The 15420-nt window shown below is 42.9% G+C and overlaps 1 protein-coding gene across 1 annotated transcript in view; it reads left to right on the forward strand.

Moving 5' to 3' along the window:
• The window catches only part of CEP170B (centrosomal protein 170B), a 72405-nt gene that overhangs the window by 45505 nt on the left and 11480 nt on the right, over window positions 1-15420 (forward strand). The window contains 5 exon segments of the mRNA XM_044272187.1: window positions 4-139; window positions 1411-3111; window positions 8832-9069; window positions 10306-10465; window positions 14724-14762. Coding sequence (XP_044128122.1) covers window positions 4-139; window positions 1411-3111; window positions 8832-9069; window positions 10306-10465; window positions 14724-14762 — 2274 coding nt within the window.

Consider the following 15420-nt stretch of genomic DNA (forward strand, 5'->3'; position numbering starts at 1 on the left):
CAGAGTGGAAAATCACCTGGCTCCAGTAGAAGTGGACAAAAATGGGTTTCTAGGTGGGCAAGTCTTGCTGACAGCTATCCAGATGCCTCACCGACGTCTCCATTAGATGGCCAGATGATTGAATTACTGGCAAATGAGGGTAATGAGCTCGAGCACTCATAGTAATAAACTGATGTCTATAAGAATGCCTACATTATGACTTGTTAACAATACATACCATTTACCAGTAGTTAAAGGGGTTGTCCGGGTTCAGAGCTGAACCTGGACATACCCTTATTTTCACCCAGACAGCCCCCCTGAGGCTAGCATCAGAGCATCTCATGCTCCGATGCGCTCCCTTGCCCTGCGCTAAATCGCGCAGAGCACGGGCTCTTTTGTTTTCAATAACACACTGCCGGGCGGAAACTGGCAGCCCCATGAGAGTCCCGGTATATCACCGGATCTCCAAAAAATGCCTTTGCCCTGCGCAATTTAGCGCAGGGCAAAGGAGAGCATCAGAGCATGAACTGCTCCGATGCTCAGGTCAGGGGGGCTGCAGGGGTGAAAATGGAGGGATGTCTGGGTTCAGCTCTGAACCCGGACAACCCCTTTTAAAGGGCATCTGTCAGCAGATTTGTACCTATGACACTGGCTGACCTGTTACATGTGCGCTTGGCAGCTGATAGTATCTGTGTTGGTCCCATGTTCATATGTTGTTGTGTTGCTGAGAAAAATGATGTTTTACTATATGCAAATGAGCCTCTAGGAGCAACGGGGGCGTTGCCATTACACCTAGAGGCTCTGTTCTCTCTGCAACTTCTGCGCCCTCTGTAATTTGATCTGACAGGACCAGACAGTGAAAATGTCATTATACAAATCTGCTGACAGATGCCCTTTAATAAAATAAGAACATATATAATAATATAAAAAAAAAATGTAAAATATTATTTTTATTATTCATTTGTTTAAATAATTATAGACCATTGGATAGCTCTGTTCACTCAGACCATCAGGGGAGTAGTGTTAGGAGGTGTAGATGAAGCAGTTGGACCTGAACTCTGGTGACTGTGGAGGTCTAAAGGCCCATTTGCCACCTAAGAAGACATCAGTATTATAAATATCACATGATAGGTTGGGGCCATGTGACCATTTTTGCATTAGGGCTGAGGTCTTTCAGGTTTCACCTACGCTTCAGGAATGCCTACAAGAGGAACCAGTATAGAGTTCCGTCAGCATTTTAGACAATGCTGGTTGTAAGTCACTAAATTGTCTTTAGCTATCATGAGTAGTCTGTTCTTTTTGGAAATTGTCCAGCTTCGACCCTGGAAATTCAATTTGGGAAGGTTAGAGAAGGTTCATATAACAAATTTTACCACCTTCGTCTACTTTGGAAATTATATCATCAACGTATTGACTTCCTTCTGTTTTTAGATATTGACCATTCCGAAAATAGCGAAGGAGATCCTGCATTCCCTTTAAGGACAAGGCGGCTTCTTCCTCAACTTCCACCAAATGACAAATCTGAAAGTCCAACACCAACTATTTTGCTCTGTACTGAGGCTTACTCGGAAGTTGCTCAGAAAACATTGATTGAAAACGAAGTGAAAACTGTCTCCTCAGGTCCAAACAGTCTGCTCTTTATACAAGAAGATTTGGATCCGGACAGCCTTAGCGACACAAGCAAGTCTGATGATGGTGTCCTGTCTAGCAGAAAATCTAACCAACTTCCAACAACTAAGTGGAGGAGAGAGGACCCCAGAAGTCAAGAACAAAGTGTCCAAAGAACAAATAAACTTTCTAATGAACCAAAGTCTACTAGCTTTTATGTTGGAAATGAAATCGAGGTTGAAAGTTTATCCCATGCCAATTCCATGTTATCCAATGTAGAGATGCACAAACCATATAAAGCTCATGATATGCACGTAAAGCCAAAAGGAAACCAACAATCCGTGCAAGAAGCCTCAATTATTACAAAAATAGACAACCAGTTGTTGAAAAAAGAAAATGGACAAAGCAGAGATTCGTTTGTTAGGCAAGAAAGTTTTACCAAAGACAAATCCAGCTGCAACATCTCTCCCAACAAACTTCCCAACATCTCCACCCACCCATTGCTTAAAGATATGAATGTTACAAAGCCGAGCACCGACTACAGTCGAGAGACGCAGCAGATTCTTAAAGAAACTGAAAATGCCTTGGCTGCTCTTGAAGCAAAGCTCTTCTCTCAGAATCATGTAGATGATGATATAGAAAATACGCCTTGTCCGCCAGATGATTCCTTGTCCGGTGATTCAGATGTGGATACGGCAAGCACAGTCAGTTTGGTTAGTGACAAGAATGTACCAAGTCATCCTCAAAAGAGCAGGGTTGTGGGTCTTCACAAAGAAAAGTCTTCTTCTACATCTTCCATACAAGATCAATACGGCCAGCCCAGTGCCAGAGACAGACTCTCAGAAAAAAGGAGAGTGGGTCCTGTAGATGGAGGTAGCAGAAAAGAAGTAACCAAAAGGTTTGAAATGAAGCGCAGTACTGGAACGCGTGGTTCCTTGGATTTCACAGATGAAGAAAGAAGTACTAGTCTTCCTTACATATCCATTCCAGACACCGTATCTTCAGATTATGAAAATTCCTCCTCAAGAAATCTGTCAAGGAGGAGACCCTTTGCTCAATCAACCAAAGAGGATATAAGTCGAATATCTTCAAATGCACAGAAAATCCAGCAAGCTCTTACCCGTTCAAATAGCCTATCAACACCCAGGCCGACCAGGGCATCTAAGTTACGTCGTGCTCGTCTTGGAGAAGCATCTGATAATGAAAGTGCAGACGCAGAAAGACTGAATGTTAGTTCTGAAGCTTCTTCGTCAGCTAAAAGCAGCAGTGAGTCAAAAAAGCTCTCCCGGCTTGATATTCTAGCAATGCCGAGAAAGAGGACTGGCTCATTCAATGTTCCGAGTGACTCCGAGACTTACACTCCGCGTACTGGGTTTTCAGGCCGTAGTGTTGATCACAGCTTTACAAATCGAAAGCCAGTAATGGCAGAAGCTAAACAGCCTGTTAAAAAAACTGTGGTGCCTACACCCAAGCAACCACTAACTAGGGCACGATCTGGTAGTGTGAAGTACTCTTCTTCTTCCTGTAAGTTTATCTGTTTTTATTTACCTACATATATAGTTCCCATCAAAGTGTTTGATGAAAACTAGAACGGGCAAAGTGGAGAAGTTGATCTTTGTTTTTAAGGGGTTTTCCAGAATTGTAATATTGACGGCCTATCTTCAGGATAGGCCATCAATATATGATCGGCGGGGTCTGACTCCCGGCACCTCCAATGATCAGCTATTCTGCAGTAGCTCCAGTGCTAGATCTATACAGCTCTGTAGCGCTGTTCCCACTCACTTCAACTGATGAAATCTGCAGTGAAAAGCCGCTGCAGATCTCATGCAGTTTGCTGATATTGTAAAACTATGTAGATTTGCTGCACATAAATCTGCGGCATCAAATCCACAATGTTTCAGTCCCATGTACCCTAAAGAGGTTTTCCCAACTCATAAAGTTATGGCGTATTGATAAGGTATGCCATCTTTCTCTGATTAGGAGGGGTCCATCTGCCAAAATCCCTACTAATTGTGAAATTGAAAGGGGCGCAGTGCTCTTCTAGCCCTGCATCCCGTACAAAGTTTTTCACTGCCCTGCTGTGGCTATTTCATTCTTTGAATTCTTAGGGACCACCTCTTTATCAGAGAAAGAATATCTGTAACTTGACTGACTGCTATGGACATCACCAGCATAATATCGTTTTTTGTTTAACAAATAAAGCCCTATATGCCGTAATCGTAGACTTGGAATACATTACAAAGAGTCGGTTCTAACTGGACGTCTTCTGTTTAGGCCAGGCATCTCAAACTCGCGGCCCTCCAGCTGTTGCAAAACTACAACTCTCAGCATGCCCGGACAGCCTACAGGTATCAGCCTACAGCAGAGCATTGTGGGAGTTGTAGTTTTACAACAGCTGGAGGGCCGCGAGTTTGAGATGCCTGGTTTAGGCTATGTTCAGATATTGGTCAGGTAACTCCGGTAGACTACCCAAGGAGCAGACTACCAGAGTTACCATAACACTGCACAGCATTGTGCACCTTCAGATGCACATTGACTTTAATGGGATCCAGCAGAATGCTGCCCTTCTTCCGGACAAATACTGTTGCATGCACCGCCACCTCTCCAATCTCCACTATGAGACTGCTGGAGATGGCTGAGCCAGTGCTCAACTATTTTTGGAACTCCCATAGCATTGAATGGAGGGTGGCCAACACATGCATGGCTACTGTCCCATCACTTCGGGGAGGGGGGGGGGGAGATTTAAGTGGGTACCAGAGGTGGGACCCACACCTATCTGACACTGATGGGAATACCAGTGTTGTCCGTGTCAGTGTGTACCTCTTTGACAAGGAGAAAGGTAATGTAGGGAGAAATGTCAGGAGAGGTGATAGGTCCTCTATCAATGGGGGGTCTGTGCAAGATCACTTTGAACTCTATTTCTCGGTATGTTATACAGTGTAAACTCATTGATGTTCCTTGTGAGAATATTTTAAGCAGATCTGCTGTTTCTAGTTGTGGAAAATGTTGCCTCTGTCTGGATGAAAACTGGATGAAAACAAGAAGTTCTATGAATACAGAAAAAAAAAAACATGTATTCAAATGAATTGGTTTTCCCTTCCCTCTGGGTAGCGCACTAACTGATTTAATTCCAAAGTCTGTGACTGTGGCACTGATTTTAATACCTTTCCTATCAGAACCTCGTCAACTTCTACATTTTAAAGGTGAACTACCAAGAGATGTAATATAGTCCCATGTGGGTTTAGTCTTACCCTGTCTTATCAGAGAAGAGCTTCTTACTAGTGTCCCTATGACATTTGCCAAAGTCAAGGCAGATATTATTTTGAATTAAGGGGACCTTACTATACATCTTTTGGTACATCTCCTTTAAGAAAAGGATCAAATATATATAAATCTCCCAGGGTAGCTATGTAGTCATGAGTGAGATACTGCAAATCAATTTGCTTTGAGGGTAATCTAGCCACAAACTATCCACCTAACTCTATCACCTTACCCGCTGGATAACTGGTAGACCGGTGGGGGACTGACGGCTCGCCTTCTTTACCACTGGTGGCTAGAACTGGAGGAGTAATTTGAATGGAGTGGCATCTGAGTGTGTGCCATCCCCATGGCCGGACCACAGTGAAGTGGAGTCCCGTGGGTCCTATCCAGTAGATAGGTGATAAGTGTTTGTGGTTGGAGTATCCCTTTTAACAGCTTAGTATTACATTAGTATATTACATTAATTGCCAGAAATTGCTTATTTTTTGTGTTTTAAAATTCCATTATTGCAGTTTCTCCACTCTGCTACATAGGTACTCTCTATTGTCTTTTGCAGACCTATAACTGTTTCTATTGTTGTCTGAGAATTTTTAAGGCTACACACACTTTTTTTTGCTCATTTTAGGCTAAAATCCTTTTTTTCCCATTTGGCCCTTGACATTCAATGTATCTGCAGACTATCTTGCTTTCTGTTTTATACTGAATCTGTCTGACGGCTGGATGTGTGGCCCTTATCTCTGAACTCCTGACAGCTTATAAACACTCATTTAAAGGTCCCTTTACACCCCTACAATTTGGCAGGCGATTGTCGGGAAGGAAGCGCGCTTTCCTGGCAATCGCCCGCTTTACATTTACATGTAGCGATCTCCTCCACAGTATGGGGAGGAGTTATCACTAATGCTATTGCTCATCCCTATATAGAATCATTGTTCGCTGACAGCAGAAGCTCCATGATCTGCTGCCGGCAAACAGTGATTTAGGTGTCCACACAAACAATCGCATTACCCGATGAACGAGCATTTCGCTCATTCATCGGGTAATCAGCGGCACCTCCAGATAATTGCTAATGAACACTTGTTAGCAATTATTTGGCCAATTCTCGGCCTGTGTAAACTGACCTTAAGCCATATTCTTATCTATTTAGCTATTATGAGTGTTTATGAGGTGCCAGGAGTTCAGAATGAATGGCAACACATCCAGTTGTCAGATGGATTCCGTGTAAAACAGAAAGCAAGATAGTCTGCAGACACACTAAAAGTGAAGAACTTAAAAATGGTAAAAATGCTGAATAAAATCCAATAGGAAAAAAGTATAACTTCAAAGGGGTAAAATGCAATGAGAAATTGCAGAAGGTGTTCCTAGCCTTCAAGCTGTGCAGGGAACCTATCCATACGCAGATCCTCTAAATCCATGCATACCCAGTGCGGGTGACCCATGCCAGAATATATTGCTCGGCAAAATCCTGAATGGAGGATGACGTTGTTGTTCACTTTGCATTGGCATCTTCAAAAAATACTACATACGCTCAAGGTGTAAAATGAAACCCGCCAATGCAAAATCAGTAACGCGGCCCCCGCCTTCCATTTATAATACTTGCGTGTTCCTATGATGCAGTGAGACTTCAGGGCCCAGTGGTGACTGCCGCCTCCACGCGCCCAATAGCTGGGCCCCTGCAAACAATGCAAATAACACAATAGAAACATATATATGGTCTGCAGATTATCACAATTCAATGCATAATTAATTTTTCTGCTTAAGGGCTAGATTTAGCAATGCTTTACATTAGTCACTTCATCAGTATCACAGAATTTGTGACCCCTTTTAACTGCTTCTCGATCTTGTAGATTTTACAAGTTCTCCGTTGTAAATCTAGCCCTAAGGTCTATGATTTTCTATGTTTATCGGTTATCTGTTGACTTCTTGCCAAAATACAAGTTGCAGTACAAGTTTAGACATCCATCTACCAAGCCCTGTCTCACTGCATATGTCGAGCCATGTTTTTAGTCAAAAAATATTTCAGCCACTTCGAAGTATATACGGTACCTTTTAAAGAACATCTCTCAGTAGATTTGTACCTATGACGCTGGCTGACCTGTTACATGTGCGCTTGGCAGCTGAAGGCATCTGTGTTGGCCCCATGTTCATATGTGTCCGCATTGCTGAGAAAAATTGTGTTTTTAATACATGTAAATGAGCCTCTAGGAGCAACGGGGGCGTTACCATTACACCTAGAGGCTCAGCTCTTCCTGCAACTGCCGGGTCCTCTGCACTTTGTTTGACAGGACCAAGATGTGTTCACTGCCTGGTCCTGTCAATCAAAGTGCAGAGGGTGTGGCGGTTGCAGAGAGAGCAGAGCCTCTAGGTGTAATGGTAACGCCCCCGTTGCTCCTAGAGGCTCATTTGCATATAATAAAATATCATGTTTCTCAGCAATGCAGGCACATATGAACATGGGACCAACACAGATGTCTTCAGCTGCCAAGCGCACATGTAACAGGTCAGCCAGTGTCATAGGGTACAAAACTGCTGACAGATGCACATTAAAATATAAAAAAAATTAATTACTCCTTAAAGGGAACCTGTCACCGGGATTTTGTGTATAGAGCTGAGGACATGGGTTGCTAGATGGCCGCTAGCACATCCTCAATACCTAGTCCCCATAGCTCTGTGTGCTTTTATTGTGTAAAAAAACCTATTTGATACATATGCAAAATAACCTGAGAGGAGTCCTGTACGTGAGATGAGTCAGGGACAGGACTCATCTCAGATTAATTTGCATATGTACAAAATCTGTTTTTTTTTTACACAATAAAAGCACACAGAGCTATGGGGACTGGGTATGCAGATGTGCTAGCGGGCATCTAGCAAACCATGTCCTCAGCTTTATACCCAAAATCCCGGTGACAGGTTCCCTTTAAATGTTGTGTCTTCTATGTTGATCTTTGCATCTCCATGGTTACAAGCTACAAACTGTATCAAGTCCCTGATCCTGTGATCAGAGCCAGCATCAGCATCCAGGTCAGTTCTTTGTGTGGATTTTTCTAGAGGAAATATGTGTCAAAATCCCACAGAACTGCAGTGAAATCCACAATGGATTTTTTTCAGGCCCATGTGCGAGTAGCCCGAGGGTATTTTAACAATTGACAGTTTTGCGGCGTTTTTTGGTAAAAATAAGAAAGACAAAAAATTATATTCATCATTCCAACAAAAAAAGACACCAAGGACTCGCATAAAACTGGAGCTAGCTCTGCTTGCAGTGATGGTTTCTTGCATTAGGTTATTGAGAAGCAGGTCACAGATGAGTGACCATATGGCTGCTTGATCAGACTACACAAGGTTTGTAGTCTGTTACCATGGAGACCCATAGACCTACATAGAAGCTGTAGACACATTATTTTTCAGTACAATCTCAACAGATTAAAAGAGGTTGTCTCACTTCCGCAAGTGCCATTTAACATGTAGAAAGAGTTAATACAAGGCACTTACTAATGTATTGTGATTGTCCATATTGCTTCCTTCGCTGGCTGGATACATTTTTCCATCACATTATACACTGCCAGTTTCCATGGTTACGACCACCCTACAGTTACAGTCCATCAGTGGTGGTCGTGCCTGTACACTATAGGAAAAAGTGTCAGCCGGTAGCATAGCAGCGAACATAGGCTGTGTATAATGTCAGTGTATAATGTGATGGAAAAATGAATCAACCTTATAATACATTAGTAAGTGCCTGGTATTAACTTTCTCTACATAATAAATGCTATTTGCTGAAGTGAAAAAAAACCTTTTAAGGTGCGAAATATACAGTGAGAATGAAAAAAATTAGCGACATTGCTGTCATAACTATTCCTACCATCAAGCAACTTGTATGTTGGCCATCTTAAATCCATCCACAGTATTCCTACCTGTCTATCCCGCTGGTGTTAGGAAAGTAATGATCTTTTTTGACTTTCTCTTTTTCTAAAACCAATTCATTTTATAAGCTTCAAGACGGAGACAGCAGGGTTCAGATTATATTTCCACATCTGAGGAGGAATACGGCTCTAATCACAGTACTCCTAAACACAAACGATCCCATACTTCAACAGCCACACAGACTCCCAGGACACCTAATGTGCCGGTCCGCCCCCGGCAGAGAACCCTTCAGGATGATGATGACGATGACCAAGAGGTCTACCATAACTTCATGGCCCAGTCAGAAGAAATAGCTGAAATTGCCAGGTGAGTGCCCACAGCGTAGACTTGGGGAACCCAATGTTCTTCACGTATGGCATGTATAAAATAGGACTACTGTCACATCATTTGATCCAGGTTTATGTGAATGGCTACCGGTATGTAACTTGCCTTCACATCCCTGGTCAAATTATCTTGAAATCTGAGCAGCAGTCAAGGTGGCCAATAGTCATATACTGTACGCTAGATGCAAGTGGTCCGAACGTGCTGATTTGAGGAGGACTGGCCAAGTATCTAATCAATGCTGGATGTCAGGGAAAAGAAGTTGTATCCTTTGTTCCCATGGGTGATGAGTTTCTGAAGAGCACTTTCACCTTCTTCAACGTTTGGCCAAGAGTATGGACAACTTTTTAGCTGTGAAGAAATGATTTTTAAATTAGGTTGGGATTACACAGCAACGTCCATCATCGGAAAGGAAATCTGCACAGTGATGGACCCATCTAAAGACAAAGCCGAGACGTAGAAGAGGCCAAACGATCCCGGTCGGCCAGTCGCTCGAGAAGGCAGTACTATCTTCATCTAGAGTGGGCTATCTTGATGAGCCTCAAATCAGTGTAATAACGTAAAGGGAAATATCTGAGTGATAGATTGTCCTTGTCTTTCATGGATGTTCCTTTGTAATCTCAACCTTATAGTGGATTTATTCTGTCGCTCAGCTTTCAAGGTGTCTTCCATAACTGAGAAGAAGGGTGTTAAGGAGAGATGTTTTTGGAATTTTTCTCTTTACCCATCTACATTTGCTAATGAAGAAAAACAAGTAAAGCAGGTCGTCGATATCAAGATATTTAATAGATTCCCCAATTTACAGCAGCTTTTCGACATGACAAAGTTCATTGAAGTTCTGCTGGTAGCATTGATACTGGCATGGTCTAGTTAATATGGGATGCAGCTGGAGAGCCAGGATGTTTGACTTGTTTTGCCCTTAGTTTAACCAGTCCTAATTAACAGTCCTTGGCCATCACAATGTTGTATCCTTTTAGTCGACAGGTGTCATATATTTGGTAGCTGGCCATGATGGCTTAAACCATTTGCCTATACTCAAATTGACATGTCGTACGAGTGGTATCCTCTATCCAACCTGTCCCAGTACTAATTTTAATGGACCATGCATGACCACCACGTAGTCAGACCTTCTCCTTTTTATCTCTGCCTCTTTTCATTCATCATGACCTACTTAGAAAGAGCCAGAAAACCTTTTCTGATGTTTTTGATTTGATACCGCAGATTGAGTCAAACCCTGGTAAATGATGTGGCCAGTTTAGCTAAAGAGATACATGATGTGGCCGGAGATGGGGATTCTCAGAGCTCTTCAGGAACAGGACACAGTACCTCTATAAGTTCTATACCAAACACGCCAGGGCCAATCATATCTGCAAGAGAAGAGGTGAGCATTTTCATATTCAGTATTTTTGACTGTTGTCCCGCATAGTGTTAATCCATCATGTGTATAAAGGTAAAGGTATGGAATCTGAGGAATGCGCTTGAGGTTTCCATGTAAGATTGTCTTGTTTTAAGAGCTTCAGTCTATCATTTGACATGTATCTGTGCTGTCCATTATAAAATACAGAATTAGGTACAATTATGACAAATCATATACCCCTATGGCTCTACTCCTAGTGCTAGAATGAGGGGACACTTTGTATTCATGTGTGTGTTTATTTAGCATTTTTTTGTGTTTAGTGTTTTATTTTGCCTTTTTGGTTCATCAGTACTACCATATTTAGATATTTTTGGTGAAATTGGGCCTTAAAATGACTACAGCCATAACAAATTACAGACCGTTTCCACAGCATCTGTGATTTTGAAGATCCTTCTGACAAAAAGGAATTGACAACCTATTTATAATGGTCAGGGCCAGAATAGACAAAGTATGGTGCTGGGAAAAAATTCAAACAAGGGCCCCATGTGCTGAAATATTGTACCTTCTAGTGGCATTGCTGGGGTCTTACTAATTTAGGCCTAATTACAGTTCTTAAATGATACCACGATACTAGAATCAATTCTACCGCCATACAGTTAATAAGCAAAGTGCACTATACAAGGACTAATATTACCAATAGTACCACTTCCACTGTCATTGTGCCGCCTAGAAAATATTAAAGGAGGGCAGATTTAGAGGGGTCTTACTGCTTTGGGGCAGAAAAAGATATTAATACCCCTTTCTACCCCCAAACACTAATAAAAACCTGCTTTTTGCCCCCACACAATACAAATGCCCACTTACTGTATGTGCCTGCACCGGTATGTTAATGTCCAGTAGTCTTGTAGAGAACAGCAGGGTATAGATAGACCCCACGGCTCCATAGATTTCAACTCTATCCACGGCCTGAGGATGCGAGTACAAGACTGGCACAACGGTGGTAGATGACTAGCACCCCACACTCAATTAAAGAGGTTTAAATATTCATGACCCATCCCCAGGATAGATCATCAATGTCAAATCAGTGGGGGATTCCGACTCCTTACACCTCTACGATCAGCTGTTTGAAGAGGCAGCAGCACTCTTTTGAGTGCTGTGCCCTCTTCCCAGGCCAGGGACATTGGTCACAAGGCCTATGTGCAGCTCAGTCCCATTCAAGTGATTAGCCTGAGATGCAATACCAAGCACAGCCACTGTCTAATGTATGGCGCTGTGCTGTGAGGAGGTCAATGCGCTGTGGCCCTTTCAAACAGCTGATCGGCAGGGGTGCTGGGAGTATGACCCCCAACAATGTGATATTGATGACCTGTCATGTGCATAAGTCATCAGTATTGTACCCCTTTAAATGCAAGTTGCTCATACAGTCTTCTTGCACAGGGGCCCCTCTGCTGTCCACCCCTGGTGACGAATTTTGTGGGGCCCTAGATTTATCCAAAAGGAGCAGCACAATGAGGCATTAGTACCCACCAAAGACTATAGACCTAGCTGAAATTCCTGTGTAATAAGAGTGCAGGCTTTGGCTGGGAAAATCTAGTGGACGCCATCTTGCTAATGAAGTTAAGAGGTCAGCCATTTAGAAGTTCTCCTGCTTAATACCGTCACACCTTGGATGATTAGGAGAAGATTACTGGGAAATAAAATGTTAAAATGCTTTCCCATAGTAAAATGCCACTTGCATGGGCAGAATGAGTCATGGGCACCATGCTATGTCATGTACCCTAGAATTACAGCCTGCCGATCCTGTGTGCCGACAACACCCTGCATGTAATGGCTATTTTAATTCTGTGTTTTGTCTAGTGAAACCACAGATATCACGTGTCTTGCGAGGCTTCCAGTGGCAGAAAGGGCTGCAAATCATAAATCCTATTTAAAGGGCCCGGAAAACAAATGATGCATTGCTTAGACAAGCAATGGCTTTCATTAACCTGCAATTACTTGCAGTAAGTGGGCATGATGAGTTTAGCGCTCTCGCATTTATTTACAGGTTTATACCCTCATTGATTTTTCCACCTCGATGTTTGATGCTGCCTGTACCTCTCAGCCCGTCATCTGCCGGCAAACAATGAACCTTTTCAAAGGGAACTCTTTACATTGAAAATGCAGGCGGCATGTTACAGATCAGGAGGAGCTGAGAAGAAGGATATATAGTTTGGTGGGGAAGATTCTGTATAATTTGTCATCTTATTCATTTAAAGGGGTTATCCAGTAATTAATATTGGTGACCTATCCTCAGGATCAGTGGGGGTCCAACACCTGGGACCCCCACAACCAGCTGTTAGAAGAGACTGGCACTCCATGAGCGCTTAGTCCTCTTCCTATGCCATGTGACATCACCGAACATCAGTCAGATGGCCTAGTTGCAGCTCAGCCCCGTTCAAGTCCATGGGGCTGAGCTGCAATACCGAGCACAGCACCATACACTGTATAGCTACCAGGAGACGGCTGGGATCACCAGACATCTGGTGAGCACGGCGGCTCCCTGAAACAGCTGATCGGCGGGGTGTCAGGTTTGGACACTCCCCCATGTGATACTGATGACCTATCCTGAGGATAGGTCATCGTTAACAAATCCTGGATCAGCTCTTGCTGATTCTGGGCTTTGACGTAAAGAATGCGGTCCTACCAGTGCTTCCTTGCTTGAGTAGCCAAGTTGGTTATGGACATCATATTGTAGCTTCGTAGAACACTGTTCAGTAATATGGCAGTGTGCCTTAGATGTAGGCTACTTTCATCTGCCCATAATTTCCAGGACTCACGCCATTCTACTAAAAGTGACTGTCCAGGTTTTTGATATTGATGGCCTATCCTCAGGATAAGTCCTCAGTGTCTGATCGTGGGGATCTAACACCTGGCACCCTCCAACAATCATCTGTTTGAAGAGGCTACAGGGCTCTGGTGAGCACCTCTTCCTAGGCCAGTGACCTCACATTCATAGGCGCAGCTCAGTCACATTCAAGTGAATGGGGCTAAGCTGCAATACCAAGCATAGCCGCTATCCAATAAGCACCGTGGCCTCCTCAAACAGACAATCTCCGGGAGTGCTAGGTGTTAGACCCCCACCTATGTGATATCCAGTCCTAGTCTGAGGATAGCTCCTCAGTATTAAACACCCAGAAAACTTAGATGACCACAGGAGGATCCAAGTCCAGTTCCATATTGCCGTGGGAGGTCTGGTTATTGCTGCAGTAATATGAATGCTAAGATACGCCTATATTATAGCTGAGTAAAATGTTCTTATACTGTACATAATGTATACGTCAAGGAGCATTCCTTAGAAATATAGTCCATTAAGAAAGAAGTGAACTCTATTGGCATAACTTTTTCCCCCTGACTTGAAAAGGGGGTGTACTTATCAGGAAGGGGTGTGAGTTTTCAGAAAGGGACGTTACCTAAAATGCACCAGTTGGTGCCAAAATGATGTGTCAAAGTAAGCCAACCAATAGTTGATATAGCATTAGACAAAACTGCCTATCCCTGCACCAGATTTATTATCCAGGCTGAGCCGCTGTGATAAATCTTGTGCAGGTCTACACAGTCTAAGCTTACCCCATGTATAGGATCAGACCGTCAATATGGCCATATTGTTTTGCATTCTGTGTTAAGAATGCCATTATTTTACGATATAACCATGTTATAACGGAATATTATAAAGTAACGTTTGGGTCCCTATTGAATTCCATGGGGTTAGCGTTCGGGGTCAAGTTCAGGTCCTGAACCAAAACTTTGACCTGAAGTTCGGGAGAACTCGAACTTCCACGGGTTCGCTCATCCCTATTCTTGAGATATGCCCCCAGAGGGTAATCAGAACTCCCTAGGGAGCAATACAAAGACTGTAGCCGTACCCCTGAATAGTGTGCCTCATTTCTAGTACTTATGTCCTTACATGGGACTGATGCACCTTCTGTGCCCCTACAGGCTCCAAGACCACAATACAACGACAAACTTTTCAACCCCTATAGCTATACCCCTATATGCCCCTACCAATGCTACCATCTCTTTTGCAACCATCAATATGCAGTACCAACAGATGGGCACAAGGAGATCCAGGGCGGTCACTCATGAGGCTTTAGCGCTGCCTAGCCTTTCAGTAGGCAGTAGCGGAATAACAAGGGGGAAATAGCTTCTTATTTTGCATTGAATTAGTTGACCATTTTCATTGACTTTTATTTATTTTTACATCCTTGATTTTATCTTATTCTCTTTTTTCTTTTTCTTAACACAGATTCTTAAAAGAACCTCACAAAGGCCATACCCATCACAGGTGCATGACTGATTTTATTTCTTTTTTTTTCTTTTATTCGTTTTTAGAATTATTTTTTCCCTCCATGATTATGGGTCATTTATGATTTTGATTATTTTTTTGCTCAAGTTCAAAACTCGCACTGCCAAACAACATGGTACTGTATATTCTGGCAAGTGTGGAGTTAAAGGGGTTCTCTGGGAGTACATTATTGATGACCCATCATAAGGATAGGTTATTGGTGGGGGTCCAACTCCCAGCACAGTCACTGATCAGGCCGCGTACATTTGTATAGTGGCTGTTCTTTGTTTTGCAGACCAGGTCCATTCATTTGAATGGGACTAAGCTGCACATAGGCCATGCGACCGATGAACGCGAGGTCACAGCATTCACCGCAGAGTGCCAGGAGTCGGACCCCACCGATCTGTTATTGATAACCTATCCTGAGAAAGGGTCATCATCAGTATTGTACTCCTGGAAAATACACTTTAATAGACCCTCTTTTCCATGGGCTGCGCTACATCATGATGACTTTCAGTCAAGTGTTTGTAGTAGGTTTATCTACAGTCCTTTAGAAAGTCTTAAATGCAATTTTAATATTGAGTCGTATCGCTAAACTTGGATCTATTCCATTCACAGATAAAAAATGAGCACTCTTCATAACACATATAAAGAGCAC

This window comes from Bufo gargarizans, chromosome 11 (genome assembly GCF_014858855.1).
Source record: "Bufo gargarizans isolate SCDJY-AF-19 chromosome 11, ASM1485885v1, whole genome shotgun sequence".
Lineage (NCBI taxonomy): Eukaryota > Metazoa > Chordata > Amphibia > Anura > Bufonidae > Bufo > Bufo gargarizans.